The sequence below is a fragment of the Sorex fumeus genome, unplaced genomic scaffold (assembly GCF_029834395.1).
Source record: "Sorex fumeus unplaced genomic scaffold, SorFum_2.1 ptg000063l, whole genome shotgun sequence".
NCBI classification, from domain to species: Eukaryota; Metazoa; Chordata; class Mammalia; order Eulipotyphla; family Soricidae; genus Sorex; species Sorex fumeus.
In genome coordinates, this window is record NW_026606120.1 from 35603017 (window position 1) to 35617787 (window position 14771).

Genomic DNA, 14771 nt, shown 5'->3' on the forward strand with positions numbered 1-14771 from the left:
CACACCTGACTGCTTGTGGCACCGGGGATCACAGGGGAAAGAGGGCAGGCTCAGACAGGCGAGCATGCTTCACACAGGCAGAGTCACTGCATCAGATCGTGCCTCGTAGTTGGCGTGCTTGGAAGGCAGGCTCTAAGCCCCTGAGTTCTCTCCCAGAACCCCATCCTTTCTCTAAAAGTCATAAAGTAATAGAGTTGGGGCTGCTTTAGTGGTATTGGAGTTCAGAGTTTTGCATTTTAATCTGATTTTTTGGTTTTGGGGACACAACTTGTTGTGCTCAGGGTTTATTCCTATCTCTGAACTGAAGCTGGGTCGGGGGGCTTTGGGGGACCATGTGGGGTGCTGGGGATCGAACCCAGGTTAGTCACATGCAAGGCAAACATCTTGCCCACTGTACTATCTCTCATACCCTATTTTGCCAATTATTATAAAAACATATAAAAAGGAATTTTTATGTGAAACATTTTCTGGGAATGATAACAAAATAAGTTTGTAATTTTAGTGGTAGTAGACTTTATCATGCAGCTTTGGTTCAAGTTAGTGAAGTTGTACTATGCACCTAATATATCTGTGCAGATTTCTGCATCATCCTTAACTGTTAGATACTGGCATATAACCAGGAATATACATCAGAATGTCCATTGAGGCCTGTAAAAATACTTGCCTCAGTTGAATCAAAAGTGAGACCATTTGCCGTTTCAGGAAGTCCCACAGTCAATTCAGTGGACACCCTAGTGAGACGCTTCACTCAGTAGGAAGCTTTCAGCACTTTTGGGTTGAATGGTTTTGCAGGGGTGGGCTGAGGACTCCTCCCAAGCAGTGCTCAGGAGTTCAGGGACTCCACTAGTGATTCCGAGCCAGACCAGCTGGCAGTACAGTACCAGGGTTACTAGGCCATGCTGGTGGCAGTTTCTGAACAAACATTTTAAAGTTACACTTGTATTTAGTTGTAGTTTTGAGCCACAGATAGTCAATCCAAGTATAAATACATTGTCTATAAGCCGTCTAGGGATGAACCTTATAAAGGATTTCATGTGATGTTTCATACTCTTGATACTCATGGTTATGTCTGTTTCTTCCTAGTGAATGGAGTGCCATAGAAAAGGAAATGGGGGATGGATTGCAGAGTGCTGGCCATCATATGGACGTGTAAGTATCTGGAGAATTAAGGTAAAACAAGATGAATGGCTGGTGAAAGGGGTGGAGTATCCACCCTGCATGCAAGAAGGCCGAGGCCAAGAAGCACCTGGCTGCCTGGGCACTGTGGGTGGAGCACTGAGCTGTCAGTCTCACGTATGGGGCACTGCTGAGGAAGCCCAGCAACACAGCAAAAGGCCTGGTCAGTAACAAGATGGTGGAAATTCTTCTGTCATTGGCTCACATGTATATTATATTTTATACCTACCTATATGCTTATGTGTTGTGACATTTTAAAGTTTATTTCAGGAACAAAAGGTGAACTGAACATTCGGAAGTCAGGCCTGTTCACATACTAGAAGAAAATCTTTCATATATTTAAAAAACATTTGGACGTCTCTTCACAGTAAAACTTCTCACCAAACCAGGGTGAATGAGAGGGATTATAGAGCTAACAACTGAATTTAACAGGGGTTAAGATACAAGATGAATACACTAGAAGTCATTGTTATACTGTCAGCAACAATTGGAAAATAGACATTAAAAACAATAAAAGCAATACTGCTTATCATAGAATCGGTTCAGACCAACTGTACACTAATTTGTTGTTGGTCACTAGGGTACCTCTGGCAGTCCCAGGAGGCCAGGCTGTGCTGGGCGTCAGACCTGGGGCGGCCCAACGGGCACTCTAGCGCTTTGTCTCCTTGGTCCTAACTGCCCGGTTTTTAACCCATCTGCTAAATTTCTTGGTTTTTGTTGCTCAGCCATAGCCTTCAGTACTCAGGGCTGCTCTCTGCAGTGCTCAGGGGACATGTGGTCCCAAGGAGCAAACCCGAGGATCCTGCCTGCAGAGTGTGCACTCTCGCCCTTTAGCTGTCTTCTGGCCCTCAGACAGTTGAACCTTCCTGCATTCTGTTGGCTCAGCATTTTCAGTACTTTCGGAACTGAGAATTCTCTCTCTGGTTGATTTATTGAAGTGTTAAGTGATGTCAATCCCAGTAAAAGCATTCACTCTTTCCCCTTGCATCTTTCTACCTACCTCTGTGCTGTTTATCACTCCCCTGTGTTCCTGTCGTCAGATCGTCACTTTGGTCCCCCTCTTTTTAAAAAATTCTTCAACAGCTCTTTCAGAATCATAAATTTCCTACTCTCAACTGTACTCAGTCATGTAGAAAAAAATTCCACTCTTAACAAATGCAAGCTTGTAGTTATAGAATATATAATTTTCCTATTTTTATAAATCCTATAAACAGTGTTTTCAGTCAGCTGTAATAAAAGCTTATTTTCACAAATTCAGTAAGTTTCATTTTCTTGCCTACATGAAGCAGCCTGGAGACATAAGAATTATATTATTTTTATTCCCATGAGAAGTAATCAGAATTAAGAAATAGGACATGACATAGACCAGGTCCTTATGGAACTTATAATGGGATCAGAGACATAAAATGAAATTCTAAATTGTTTATAAGAAGTCAGAGATGAAGGATCACAGATGTGGCTCAGTGGTATAGCACATGCCTTGCACATGGTTCCACTTCCCAGCACCCACAAAGTATAAAAAAATTATAAAGAGATCTGTGCTTATTGGATCAGGGGAAACTGCAGCTCTGAGAGTGAAGGGCTTGTTCAGATCTAAGCAAAGGTGGCTATTGAGAATATGAATAAAGGCTAAATTTCTTGTAATGTTCATTTGCTTCAATTTTTCTGAGCTTTCTAACATTACTGTGTACTGCTATCAGGAGTGTATACTGTTCTCATCTAATTTTTCTACCAATTTTCTTTCTTTTATAGTATCTTGGAATAATATATTAATATGTACATACACAAATATATGCTTCTTTAAAACCTGTAATAAGAATTTTTTTGCCCCCTAAGGCATTGCTGATAAAAATATTTATAAAATTAACATGGTGGGCCAAAGAGATAGCACATGGAGTAAGGTGCTTTCCTTACAAGGAACCAGTTCAGGTTTGATCCCTGTTGCCACATATGGTCCCCTGAGTACTGCCAGGAGTGACCTGTGAGCACAGATTCTGGAGTCAGCCCCGAGCACAGTAGGTGTGGTCCAACCCCACCCCCCTACCTCAAAACATTTTATCATGTAACTCAGTATTGTTATAAATGTTTACAAATGTTTTGTCTCACTTTCCGTAATTTACTTGCTGGGACAGTCAGTGATCTGTGGACCATACATTGACAATTACTTCTTTTTTTTTTTTTTTTTTTTTTTTATTTATTTTATTTATTTATTTATTGACTCACTGTGGGAAAAGTTACAGAGCTTTCGGGTTTAGGTCTCAGTCATGTAGATACCAAACACATTTCCCTTTATCAATACTCATTTTTAACCCCAAACCCCAATAGACCCCCACCTCCCACCCCTCCCAATTCTTTGTGAGGCAGATGAGTTCTAGTTAATACTCTATCTACTTTGACTAGATAGATTATTTCGATAGAAGATGCACAATTATTGTTTAGAGTTTACGACCCCCCCCCCCCCCAATCAGACATGCTGAAACAGCGTTGTGAAATGATTTGCTTTCTACAACTTGGTTTAAGAATAAAATGATGTCACGCGGATTGCGGCCGCGCAGTTTTGAATTTCTGCTATTTTACTTATTGACTCTGGAAGAATTTCTATTAAAAGTTAGCTAGTTAAGAGATTGGTTTCTGTGCCCTGGAGTCGTGGCTGTGCCGGAGAGCCGCTCGTGGGGGGCAGCTGGCGACCTCGGTGGGGCGTGGGGGACGGCCCACAAAGCCCCCCTTCCCATGAGGTCCCCGCCGCTCCCCCGAGCCCGGCTCAAACCCGCTTTCCACAAGGCTCCCGTGCGGCCGCCATCTTTCTTTCCAGAGAGGAGCGGGCGGGCCGGTCAACGCCCTTCCCCCTCCGGGCAGGCTTGGTGGCGCGGATCAACACAAGTCCATTTGCTTTTCTGCTCCAAGAGGCTGGTTCTCTGTGCTAAGTCCTTGTGCCTCCGGGGCCGTGGCCGTGCCGGAGAGCCGCTCGTGGGGGGCAGCTGGCGACCTCGGTGGGGCGTGGGGGACGGCCCAGAAAGCCCCCCTTCCCAGACAATTACTTCTTTAAGATAAAAGACATGCATTGCTTTTCCAATAGGTATGCATCTTCTATTGATGATATTTTGGAAGATGAAGAACATTATGCAGATCAATTGAAGGAGTATCTTTTCTATGCAGAAGCACTGAGGTAAGTTTAAGGAATGGTCCAGATGTGGCTAGTCACCAAGACCATTTTACAGTTGTTAAAAGCAACTATAAAATAAAGGTAGTAAGATGATTTTTAAGTGAAGTCATTCCTCCAGATATTGAATGAACTTTCACTGAATTTCTCATTATTTCAGAGTGCTAGGTATAGAAATTTAAGGTGTGTCTTCATTTGAAACATACTGATAAATTCATCAATTTCAGACACTAGGTTGCCAAATACTGTGGAAAATTATAGAAGAGCCAGGGGTGTGACTGATGTGATAGAGCACATATGTGAAGCCTTGGATTTGATCTCTGTCATGGCATGTACCCCATGACACTAGGTATGAATCTGGTAGCCCTCAGCACTGTTGGGTGTGGCCCCACAACACTAAAATACTATAGAAAGCTGGGGGTGTGGCTTGGTGGAAATGCACGAATTAAAGATTCGTGTCTTACTGACTTGGAAAGATTTCTATGGTATATAGAATTTTATTTTTAAATAGTGAGCACTTACAACTTTAAAAAAAATAAAATAAGGGGTGGGTGGCCAGAGGTATAAACAGGTAGGGCATTTGCTGTGCACATGGTCGACCTGGGCAGTAGCACAGGAAGTAAGTGCTTTCCTTGCAAGGAGCCAACCCAGGTTTGAGCCCTGACACCCCATATAGTCCCCTGAGCACCGCCAGGAGTGACCCCTGAGTGCAGAGCCAGGAGGAACCCATGGGCACTCCTGGGTGTGGCTGCCCCCCAAAAAAGTGGAGGTGGGGGTCCACACCTGGTGGTGCTCAGGGTTTCCTCCTGGCTAAGCTCAGGGGACCATCTATGGTGCGAGGATATGCCACATGCATGGTAAGCACTTACGCACTGTGCTGGTGCTCTGGCCATACTTACAGTTTTCAGGACAAATATTTCTTAAAGACAAAAAGTCACTGAGATGCCTCTTCAAAGACTGCGCATTGCTTGTGAGATTCCAGCCTCTGTTCCTACGTTATTCTTTGAAATGTGATAATGTATGTTTTGTATTGTTTCTTTGGGTTTGTTTGGATTTTGGTTGCTTGTTGGTGGGGTGGGGGGGGAAGTACACCCAGCGGTGCTCAGGGTTTCCTCCTGGCTCTGCACTCAGGAATCACTCCTGAGTGCTCTGGGGACCCCCTGGGATGCCGGGGATCAAGCCCGAGTTGGCTGCATGCAAGGTCAGTCAATGCCCTTTGTGCTGTGCTCTGGCCCGGATTCTTTTTAATGTTGAAAATCTCCAGGAAGCCACTCTTGTTTCAGTACATATAGGTTTTATGATTAGGTTCTTCAAGATTACATTTTAAACTTGAACATTCTGGTATCAGCTTCTGACCCTAGTAAGACATTATAAATGTTTTCCCGTTAACTGTAAAAAAAGTTTTAGCATGTTGAAAAAGAGAAGCCTCAAAATTGAAATTGCAGTGCTTTTTCCCCAGGGCGGTGTGCAGGAAGCATGAACTTATGCAGTATGATTTGGAAATGGCTGCTCAGGATTTAGCATCCAAGAAGCAACAATGTGAGGAACTGACAACTGGGGTGAGAGTTTTCCTATTGAAGTCTCTGGTATTGTTGCAAGCCTTACATGGAATGAGCAACAGTTGTTTTTACAGGGGCCTAATGTGTGGCAGCTTTATAGTTCTTGGGGTTGCCTTGATGTAAGCTATCTGTGAAACACTATAATGTTGTGTAGTATTGTAGGGATCTTGCTGTTGCTCACTGTGAAGAGTGCCCTTTGGAGGCCCAGGGTTTCTAACTCAGTGGTAGACCACTTTCCTCACGTATGTGATACTCCGAGTTTGATCCTGTCTTTGAGATACACAGACAAAAAACAGCAGTTCTTTTTTGGGTAAATCCAAGTGAAAAAAACACTAGTAAATTGAAATACTGACCTGTAGAAAGTTTGGTTTACTTAAAAGCATTTTCACTTATTGCATATCCTAACGCTGAGCTTCTGTGGGCTCCATTCTGGTATGCTCTCAGTGAGTGCTTGCAAATAGAGTTCTGTATCATCAGCTTCCTACTCTGGCTATTTAATTGGCATAAGTTAGTCTCAGAATTATTAGCACTCCTAATGATCTAGTTCAGAAGGGTAGAGCACAGGCTCTAGAAGCTACTTGATAGTTAACAAGCACTTTGCTTCCGAAGGTCACCACTGCTACTCTTTGCAAAGTGGCATAGATATATGTGGTCAAAGTCCTTTGACCATGAAACAGGTATGTACCACGCTTGGCTTACTTTAATTTTTATTTTTTTAATTGGGCTGGAACAGTAGCACAGCGGGTAGGGCATTTGCCTTATATGTGGCCAACCCGGGTTCGATTCCTCCACCCCACTCGGAGAGCCCAGCAAGCTACCAAGAGTATCTCACCCGCACGTCAAAGCCTGGCAAGTTACCCATGACATATTCAATATGCCAAAAACAGTAACAAGTCTTACAAGTTGTTGTGAGATGTTAGTGGTGCCCACTCAAGCAAATCGATGAACAGCGGGAGGACAGTGCTACTTTTTTAATTACTACTTCGTCACTCTTTCGGACCACACCAAACTCTGCTGAGAGGTCACTCCTAATGCTGCTCCGGGGACCATGTGTAGTACCAGGAATTGATCCAGGGTCAGTTATATGCAAGCAAATCCTCTTAACCCATTCTCTCTCTCTCCAGCCTTTTATTTATTTTTAGGGTTTTTGTTTTGTTTTGTTTTGTTTGCAAGGGCTGGGAGTGGACCACACCCAGAGGTGCTCAGGGCTTACTCCTGGCTCTGTGCTCAGGAATTACTCCTGGTGATGCTCAGGGGATCAAACTCGGGTCAGCCGCATACAAGGCAAATGCTATACTATAGTATAGTATACTATACTATAGTGTATAGTGTAGTGTATACTATACTATAGTATAGTATACACTATACTATCTCTCTGGCCCCTGATTAAAACTTAGGAACTTCCCAGGCCATTTGTTATCTCCAAATTCTGGTCTCTACAAAGGGAATTTGGTTCTCCCACATGTGAATGGAATTTCTCTCAAACTAGAGAGTGTGGAAATGTTAAAGCATTGAAACTTAAAACTTTTCCCAAGTGACTAGGCTTTTATTTCCATTTTTGCCTATTGAATTTTACCTATTTTTTTAAACCTCAGAATAGTTTGGAGGTTTTTTGCTTTTTTTGGGTCACACCTGGTGGTGCACTGGGGTTACTCCTGGCTCATACACTCAGGAGTTATTCCTGGCAGTGCTCGGGGACCCATATGGGATGCTGGGAATTGAAGCTGGGTCAGCCACGTGCAAGGCAAACACCCTACCCGCTGTGCTGTCACTCCAGCCCCTCAGAATAGTTTTTAAAATAGGTGCACTAATATAAAATACAAAGTTGCCCTTATACTTCACCTAGAGGTTTTCTGTATTATTCTAGGATTAGAAATCATTATAAGAGCTCCCTGGTTATAAGGCTTATAGAGAGCTTTAAGGTGTCGGAAATTTTCACGTTCCCTTTTCTTTACATTTTTAGTCTAATAAAATACGCAAAGCATAAAATTTGTCATGAACCATTTTTGTTCGCTTTTGGCCACACTCAGTGGTTGAGGGCTACTCCTGGTTTTGCTCAGAGTGCATGGTGTTCCCGGTTCAAACCCTAGCCTCCCACAAACAACACATGCACTGACTAATTAGCTGTCTCTCCAGCTCCCATGCTAATAACCATTTTTAAGTATACAGTTAATTATTACTAAGTACTTTAGCATTGCTATGCAGGCAACCTTCAGGACTTTTTCTTGTAGAGCTGAAACTCTGTACCCACTAAACATCAATTGTCAGCTTCCTCCTCCAGCCTGGCACCCACCCGAACCTGTTCTGCTTTCTCCTTGTACGAATTTCATGACTCTAGATTCTTCACTTAAATGGAAGCGAACAGTATCTTTCCTTTTGTGACTGCCTCATAATGTCTGCAGAGTTGTAGTCCATGTTGTTGTGTATTTGGGTTTCTTTCCTTTTTAAGATTGAATACTATTTTGTTGCATGTTTACATTTCCCCTTAGACTGTGAGAACATTTTCTCTGAAGGGAATGACTAACAAGCTCTTTGGTCAAGAAACTCCAGAGCAGAGAGAAGCCAGAATAAAGGTGCTAGAAGAACAGATCGGTGAGGGAGAACAGCAGCTGAAGTCTAAAAACTTGGAAGGCAGGTAAGAGTGTGGAGGGGCCTAACCAAGCGAAACAAGGACTGCTTGGCAGGTAGTTTCTTTGCTGCAGTTCTTCTTCCATTAGCACCCCTGCTTTACGCTTGCTCTTCAGAAACTTCAGGGATTTAATTTCTTTAAAAAATTATCAGCGATCATGTAATAGAAACCGTTTCAGTGTGCAGAAAAGAGAGTTTCGTCTTTGAATTATTATTTTCATGCACTTTATTGGACTTCTGTTCATTGCACATGGCCAGTGCCTTTACTCATTATCTGACACAGTGTGATCATTGTCCGTGCCCCGCTCGCGTGTGTTTCCTTCAGGAGGCCTCCTCCTGTACTACTGGCATCATGCCGCTGTAGCTGAACAGTTTGTTTTGTGTTTTGTTTTTTGGGGGGGGTGCCACACCTGTTAGCTCAGGACTTATTCCTTGTTCTGCACTCAGGGATCACTCCTGGTGAGACAGCATGGGGTGCTGGGGACTGAGTATGGATCAGTCGTGTGCGTGCAAGACATCTGCCTCCTGTGCTCTGGATTCGCTGAGAAGCGTAGTATTGGGTGGGTGGGTGGTTGTGTGACTGTTCATGGCCAAATTACAATTTCTTCAAAGTCAGTGACTTTTTTTTTTATCTTTATATTCCAATGCCTTGCATAGGTCTTGATATATAACTACTCTATAACTATTTCTAGAAATTTAAATTTTTTAAGGTCTGCCATCACTATTTAGACTCATCTGATAGTAAGCCAGGGCAGGCAAGAGTGCATCCTTGGTTTTGAATTGGTTTTATTAGTTTTCAGAACTGCAGGGCCGGAGACCATAGGTAGGGCACAGGAGACAGTACAGTAGGTAGGGCACTTGCTTACACTCCGCTGACCTGGGTTCAGTCCCTGGTATCCCAGGAGTGATTCCTCAGTAGAGCCAGGAGTAACCCCTGAGCACTCCTGGGACTGGTAATTTTTTTTTTTAAGAACTGTTGGCATAATGTAAGTTAAAGTCTCATTTATAGACAAATATCACTCAGAATTCTTAAAATTCTTTTATTTAATGCACACTGCACTGTAGCACTGTCCTCCCATTACTCATTGATTTGCTCGAGTGGGCACCAGTAACGTCTCCATTGTGAGACTTGTTACAGTTTTTGGCATATTGGATATACCACAGGGAGCTTGCCAGACTTTGCCTTGCAGGCAGGATACTCTCGGTAGCTGGCCAGGCTCTCCGAGAGGTACGGAGGAATTTAACCCGGGTCGGCCATGTGCAAGGCAAACGCCCTACCTGCTGTGTTATCACTTCAGCCCTATTTAATGCAAGTATATAATAAATATGATATACAGTCTTGATCTTTTAAAAAAGAAAGTTTTTAATCCAGTGGCCCCTGGAAGCTACTTCATGTTACCTTTCAGATCTTTCGTCTGTCAGACTTTGAAAGCAGGTTCAAGGGACCATTAGTCTCTGTTAACAGGAATAATCTGAAGCAGGAATTTTTTTTTTTTTCCTTTTTTAAGCTGTTGTGGAGTCCCTGTGGTGCCTGGGACTTGGCAGTTCGGGGAGTGAGCATGTGCCTAACACATAAAAGACTTGGGCTTTACCATTGGAACCACATCCTAACCCAAAGCTGAAGTTCTTCTGACAAAAATATGGGTTATTAAAATGTCAAAGAATGTATGATGGTCTCTCTTTCCCTAGTATAATTTTCAAGAAGAGAAAAAACAGAAATGTCTTACAAAAGCTATTGTTTACCTTTATTTGGACGAATACCATGTCAGATGAGAACTGATTCTTTGAATTTATAGTTTACTTAAGCAAGAATAGTAACCATATTTTATTATAGAGAATTTGTGAAAAATGCTTGGGCTGATATTGAACGCTTCAAAGAGCAGAAGAACCGTGACTTAAAGGAGGCTCTCATAAGTTATGCAGTCATGCAGATCAGTATGTGCAAAAAGGTGGGTTTTGGTTCCTGTGAAGGTACTTGTATATTTAGAAATGTCTACAAAGTTATTTAAAACTAACTTTTCTTACTTTAGATCAAAGAATTGTTGTTTTAATTTTTAAAGGTTATTCCTCTCTCCTTTCTAGAATGTGTCCTAGTGCTAAATCACTTTAACTTTTTTAAGAAGTGCTGTAACCAAAGTATCAATTACTGAGATTCCACTCATCTATAAGATTCACATTTGTATAACCAGTTAATAAATTATCTTTGAAAATACATTCTGACAACTTTTCTTTGACTATGCAATGTTCTCCTAGAGGGCAGTAAGTGCGCTTCTTTTGCTAGGAGAGGTTTTGGTTTTGGAGATTAGGGGCCACACCTGACTGTGCCCAAGTTCTGTGCTCCTCTGTCATGCTCAGGGATGAGTCCTGACAGGGATCAGGGGACCATATGTGGTGCCAAGGATCTAACCAGAGATGACCGTCATGCATGCAAGGCAAGCATCTTACCCCTGTACTATCTCTCGAGCCCCAAATCCATTTTTTTTTAGGTCACACCCGGCGATGCTCAGGGGTTACTCCTGGCTCTGCACTCAGGAATTACTCCTGGCAGTCCTCAGGGACCGTATGGGATACTGGGAATCGAACCTGGGTCGGCCATGTGCAAGGCAAACACTCTACCCACTGTGCTATCGCTCCAGCCCCCCCCAAATCTACTCTTAAGAGGGATGCATTCTATAATTGGAAAATGGCTGAAGCATTATTTTGGGAAAATGCTTTGATTGTTAAAAAGACTTGTTTTTAGAGTAACTTCATGTAACTGATGCTGTTAAAGGTGATGAACATTGAAACTTAGTCTGGCTACAAGCTGGTGGGGTCTTACCAGTCAGTGCACACACAAGTGCTGACGTTGTGTGGAGTTCCGTGGTGTGGAGTTGTGTGGAGTTGGTTGGAGTTCCGTGGGTCCCTGTTTCTGTGCTGCTCTGTTTCCTCCTGCCTCTGCCGATTTGCTCCACACTGACAGTCTCTCTCTCTTACCTGCTTTCCTTAGTCACTGGGAAGCTGAAAGGTCAGGTCACAAACTTTTTAGAATTGGTTGTGTTTTTCTGAGTTTTTTTCCTGTTGTTTTACGATGCAGGGCATATGCTTCTTGTGATTTTTTTCTATTTCTTTTCTAAAGTAAAATGCAGACTACAGACCTTATAATGTCTTAAATAACTTTTTCCTCCCTTTGCTTGAGGGTGGGTACTTGCAGGTGATAGGAGTTAATCTCTGAATAAAAGTGACATCCTCTAGGCATATCTGAATGTAATGTCCCAGGGCTGGAGAGATAATCCAGGGATTAAGGCACTTGCTCTGGACTCTGGTTCAGTCCCCAGCACTGCCAGAAGTGGATCCTGAGCGTGGCCAGGAGTAACCCTGAGCCAGTTTGGTCCGATTTACTGGCATATGACCTACGTGTACCCTAAGATAGTAACTTAGTAAACAAGTTTACACATTCATGCTGTTAGTGAAAATATATGTTCACTGCTGGAATGATTCTTGAGTGCAGAGCCAGGAGTGACCCCTGAGCATTGCCAGGTGTAGCCCAAAAAGCAAAAAAAAAAAAAAAATTGTTTCTGGGGCCGGAGTGGTAGTATCGTGGTAGTGACCCCTGAGCATTCCTGGGTAAGGTGTTTGCCTTGCACGCGGCCAAGATGGTTTCAATCCCCAGAAGCCCATATGGTCCTCCAAGCACCCTCAGGAGTAATTCCTAGGTGCAGAGCCAGGAGAAACCCCTGAGCATCCCTGGGTATGACCCAAAAAAAGCAAAAATAAATAAAGAATTTTAAAAAACAAAAACAAAAAATCTTTGTTTCTGTAATTCTTTAGATTTTCCTGTACTTTTTTCCAAACACACTGTTTTACTTTTAAAATATTAACTATATTACTCATATTACTCAACATTGCTGATTACTGGTATTACCATTGAGAGGGATTTGGTTCTTTAACATAAAATATCTTTCATCAAAACATTATTAGAGAGATTACATGCAAATAATTGTTTCTCCTTTTCAGAAACATTATCTGTTCACTAGTACTAGCCATTGCCAGAACAGTATTTTATTTGCTGGACTTGTTTGTTATTAATTATTCCAAAAAGTTAAACTTAGTAGGCAAGAACCCCTAGTATGCAAATAACCCAAATATTGCAGCTTTCTAAATCCTTCCAAAATCACTTTTTAATTTTCCCTTTTTATTTTATATTTTATTTTTTTAAGGGAATTCAAGTTTGGACCAATGCTAAGGAATGCTTTAGCAAGATGTAATCCTTCGAAACGAATTTCTCTTCAATCAAAATGTCCCAAAACAGAAGCACAAGTAAATTTATTTTTAATTTAAGTTGTTAACCCAGTAAACATGAAATGCAAATTGATTAGATTTAACTTTTTAAATTTTAACTGTAGTTGTGTTAATATTGCATAAGAAGGATAGGATGTATTTTAATAGTAAAGATTAATTATTATAATTTGAGGTTTTGGGGACTGGTGCTGATTCTAAAATGTTTGTTTGATGATACATACCAACAGACTGTCAGGCTTCTGAACCAATGACTTGATGTCAAGATGTTAAGTAATTTCTAGATGTTTGTTTCAGTGTCAACTGTTTGACATCTGTGTATGTAGGGAGTTGTTGTGTTTTTTTTCCCTAAGATTGAGTTTCTATCTTTACTTGGTAAGACCCGCTAATACTGTTAGGAGGGTTAGTTTTTCTTGCCTTATAGTTGAGCTGTTTGGTTTGACAAGGCTCAGCAGAAACCTAGTGTGAAATCAAATATTTTCTCTCACATTCAATGATGTCCCCAGTAACGTCCACATATACTAGAAAATGCCTTCAATTTTTGTTTTACCGGAATTTTGATATTGGTCAAAATTTTGTATTAACAACGAAAAAGACAACTTCTCAGAGTAAGTAGAAGAATATACATTGTTATGATAGAGAACTTGCTATATAGAAAGTTTTAATTGAATATGTTATTACATATTACGTATAAGCATTAAATTCTTAAATTTTTCTTAACCTCAGCAATGAGCCTAAATCTCCTCTGTTTGGCTCTCTACACATGGCACTTCAGGGTACAGATGTAGCATTTCAGTGTATGAGACATATGCGGTAACTGTGTTAACATCTTCATTATTCACATCCTTTCCTATTGCTTGGCTGTAATTTTTGTAAAGATAAATTATGTTTCTATGTGTGCTTATTTGTGGTATATTTTCAGAAGCCAAGCTCCCTCATTGTGCTTGCTTTTCAGAATCTTAAATGTGTACTCATTACTAATTATGTAAAAAAAAATAAAAAAATTCCCAGTACTGTTTAGCATTTGACTTTTTTACATGTTTAAAATGTTACTGGATTTTTGTGCTGTTGCCAAACTTAAAAATAAAGTATTGTGCTGGTTTTCAAATGGTTTGGGTTATTTTTAACAAGTGATATATGCATTTTAGAACCTGATGCCCTGTAAGAAAGCATACCAGTACATGCTAAATTTTGTGTTGAAGTGTTTACCTGTGTAAATTTGCCTTATCAAAATGTTGGTTTCTTTTTGAAAGATAAATAGTGTGCTGAAACGATAAGTTGCTTTGAAATTTCTAGCTTTTAAAATGAGGCACACCCTTTGGTGCTTCAGAAGTACTCCTGGTCCAGTACTTAGAGTTGCTTCAAGTTTCTTTTTATTGTGGAGGCCAAGTGCATTAGGCTCCAGGGGTCACGGTGGTGCTGGGAAGAAGTAGAGGAGGGGGAGCCTGCGATGCTGAGATTGAACCAAGGTCCTTGCACATGTAAACATGCTTCTTTTTTTCAAACGTGGGAGTGTTTGTTTCTCAAATGTGCTGTTTATTGAGACACTGACTAAGATGACTGAAGGGGACAGGAACTCCACGTTACTTTGTTTTTTAATTTTTTGTTGAATATCCATGAGATAGATCATTACAAAGTTTTCATGATGGGGTTTCAGACATACAATGATCCAGCACCCATCCCTCCACCAGTGTACATTTCCCACCACCAGTGGCCCCCGTTTTCCTCCCACCATCCCCGACACCCCACCCCCAGCCTCCCTCTATGGGAAGCACTTTCCTTCTTGCTCTCTCTCTCCTTTTCCTTTTATGCATTATGGTTTGCAGTACAGGTGTTAAGACGTCATGGTGTTTGTTCAGGGCATTCAGTATTTTTATCTGGATGGTGAGGCTGGAGTAGCTTTTGAACTGGGTGGCCACTTTGGGGTGTGGATGTAAGGCTTCCGAAGTAGAGGGAGTTGTGGGGAGGTAGCC

General features: G+C 41.6%; 1 protein-coding gene across 2 annotated transcripts in view; it reads left to right on the forward strand.

The window, feature by feature from the left end:
* The window catches only part of SNX4 (sorting nexin 4), a 72526-nt gene extending 58536 nt beyond the window's left edge, over positions 1–13990 (forward strand). The window contains exons 9-14 of one of the 2 annotated variants that reach the window (XM_056126854.1): positions 1084–1149; positions 4253–4342; positions 5796–5895; positions 8385–8530; positions 10358–10472; positions 12720–13990. In XM_056126854.1, the coding sequence (XP_055982829.1) occupies positions 1084–1149; positions 4253–4342; positions 5796–5895; positions 8385–8530; positions 10358–10472; positions 12720–12767 (565 nt within the window). In that variant the 3' untranslated portion in view covers positions 12768–13990. The remainder of the gene's footprint in view (positions 1–1083; positions 1150–4252; positions 4343–5795; positions 5896–8384; positions 8531–10357; positions 10473–12719) is intronic. The other variant, XM_056126855.1, reaches the window with a different exon arrangement.
* Positions 13991–14771: the final 781 nt, after the last annotated feature.